We start from the raw sequence: 2,582 nt of genomic DNA, 5'->3' as shown, positions 1-2,582 counted from the left end.
AAATTAACAACTACTAACTATCATTGGGTTGCCTCCCAACTAGCGCCTTAGTTAATGTCGTGGCACGACGATTACAACAAATCAATGGGTTGCCTCCTATGCAGCGCCTAATTTAACGTCGTGGCAAGATGCAGATAAGTGCATTTAAGGCTCGCTCAACCTCTGAGGTTTAGTCAGGTGGATCTCTGGCACTTCCTTTGGTTCATTCATGCCCACATATAGTTTCAATCTCTGCCAATTGACTCTAAATGTATGAAAGTCTTTCTCTGAGGTAATCTCTACGGCACCTGAGGTGAATACTTCGACCACTTGAAATGGTCCAGACCATCGTTACTTGAGTTTTCCGGGAAATAGCCTTAATCTTGAGTTATAAAGCAATACCATGTCTCCGGGATTGAAATTTCACTCAATAATGTTCTTGTTGTGCAACCTCTTCATTCTTTCCTTGTACAACCTTGTGCTCTCAAAAGCAAGATATCGGAACTCATCGAGCTCATGTAATTCTGTGACTCTAGTTGTCCCCGTAGCCTCAATGTCCAGATTCAGTTGTTTCATTGCCCACCAAACTCTATGTTCTAGTTCCACTGGCAAGTGACAGGCCTTCGCGAATACCAACATGTATGGTGACATACCAATTGGTGTTTTGAACGTAGTTCTGTAGGCCCAGAGTACATCATCTAGCTTCTTCGCCCAACCAGTTCTTATGGCATTCACAGTCTTGGTCAATACACTCTTTATCTCTCTATTAGACACTTCGACCTGTCCACTGGTCTGAGGATGATATGGGGTTGCCACCTTATGGCGTACATCGTACTTTGCTAACAATTTCTCGAAGGCTCGATTGCAGAAGTGAGTGCCTCTGTAGCTGATAATAGCCCTCGGGGTCCCAAAACGGGTGAATATATTCTTCTTCAAAAACCCCACCACCACTCTTGCATCATTGGTGGGAAGTGCTGCAGGTTCCACCCATTTGGACACGTAATCTACAGCAACAAGTATGTACTTATTGCCAAAGGAGCTGACGAAGGGGCCCATGAAGTCTATCCCCTAGACATCGAATACATCAACCTCTTGAATTGGGTTCATGGGCATCTCACGACGAGGGGAAATGTTCCCAGTTTGCTGATATTCAATACAACCCTTCACCCATTGATGTGCATCCTTAAACACTATTGGCCAGTAGAACCCGACTTCTAGCACTTTCACTGCCGTCCTAACTCATCCAAAATGCCTACCATACGTCGATGCGTGACATGCCTGCAAAGCAGAAGATTGTTCTATCTTGAGGACACACCTCTGGATCATATTGTCAACACATATTCGAAATAGATAAGGTTCATCCCAATAATACATGCGGCAGTCACAATAAAACTTTTTCTTTGGCCTAGAGGAAAGGTCATAGGGAACTATACCGCTTGCCAGGTAATTTGCAAAGTCTGCATACCATGGCACTTCCTCAAGGCTTGTAGTGAGTAGCTGCTCGTCTGGAAAGGTTTCCAGAATATCTTCAACCTCAACTGAGTTTTCAGCTCCTTCAAGTCGTGATAGATGATCAGCGACTTGGATTTTTGTGCTCTTACGATCACGAATTTTGAGGTCGAACTCCTGCAGTAACAACACCTAACAAATCAGGCGTGGTTTGGACTCCTTCTTCTCAATCAAGTACCTGAGAGCTACATGATCAGTATATACAATTACCTTAGAGCCAATCAGGTATGATTTGAACTTGTCGAATGCAAACATCACATCCAACATCTCCTTTTCAGTCACAGTGTAGTTCAGTTGGGCTTCACTTAGTGTTCTACTAGCATAGTAGATTGGGTGCATTAGCTTGTCTTTCTGCTGTCCCAGCAGTGCCCCCAGTGCATAGTCACTGGCATCACACATGAGTTCGAATGGTTGCTCCCAGTCGGGGGCAACAATGATGGGTGCTGTGACTAGCCTCTTTTTTAACTCCTCGAATGCTACCCTGCAATCATTAGAAAACAAGAAAGGGTGATCTTTTTCTAACAACTTACAGAGAGGGTTGACAATTTTTGAGAAGTCCCTTATGAATCTCCGATAAAAGCCGACATGCCCGAGGAAGCTTCTGATTGCCTTGACTGAAGGGGGGTGGCAGCTTTGCTATCACGTCAATTTTAGCATGATCCACCTCGATTCCCTTACTTGATACCCGGTGTCCCAAGACTATGCCCTATCATACCATGAAATGGCACTTCTTCCAATTAAGTACCAGGTTAGTGTCAATACATATTTTCAACACTCGGGTCAGATTTATAAGGCACCCGTCGAATGAGTTTCCCACCACTGAGAAATCGTCCATGAACACCTCCATTATGTCTTCGACCATGTCAGTGAATATGGCCATCATGTACCTTTAGAATGTGGCGGGTGCATTGCATAGGCCAAAAGGGAACCTCCGAAAAGCATAAATGCCATATGGGCATGTGAAGGAGGTCTTCTCTCTGTCCTCTGGTGCAATGGAGATTTGATTGTACCCTGAGTACCCATCCAGAAAACAAAAGTGAGACCTCCCTGCCAGTCTGTCAAGCATCTGATCAATGAAGGGAAATGGGAATTGG

The 2,582-nt window shown here is 44.5% G+C and overlaps 1 protein-coding gene across 1 annotated transcript; it reads right to left on the bottom strand.

Moving 5' to 3' along the window:
- Positions 1 to 402: 402 nt before the first annotated feature.
- Positions 403 to 1,887, bottom strand: LOC138883794 (uncharacterized). Its single transcript, XM_070164507.1, has 3 exons — positions 1,699 to 1,887; positions 1,413 to 1,605; positions 403 to 983 (listed from the first exon to the last, which is right to left on the bottom strand). The coding sequence occupies exons 1-3, from the start codon at positions 1,885 to 1,887 to the stop codon at positions 403 to 405; spliced, it is 963 nt and encodes a 320-aa protein (XP_070020608.1).
- Between the last annotated feature and the right edge of the window lie 695 nt (positions 1,888 to 2,582).

This window comes from Nicotiana sylvestris, chromosome 12, assembly GCF_000393655.2.
Source record: "Nicotiana sylvestris chromosome 12, ASM39365v2, whole genome shotgun sequence".
NCBI lineage: Eukaryota > Viridiplantae > Streptophyta > Magnoliopsida > Solanales > Solanaceae > Nicotiana > Nicotiana sylvestris.
The sequence above is the reverse complement of the archived record's forward strand: the minus strand, read 5'-3'. Positions and strand labels throughout refer to the sequence as shown.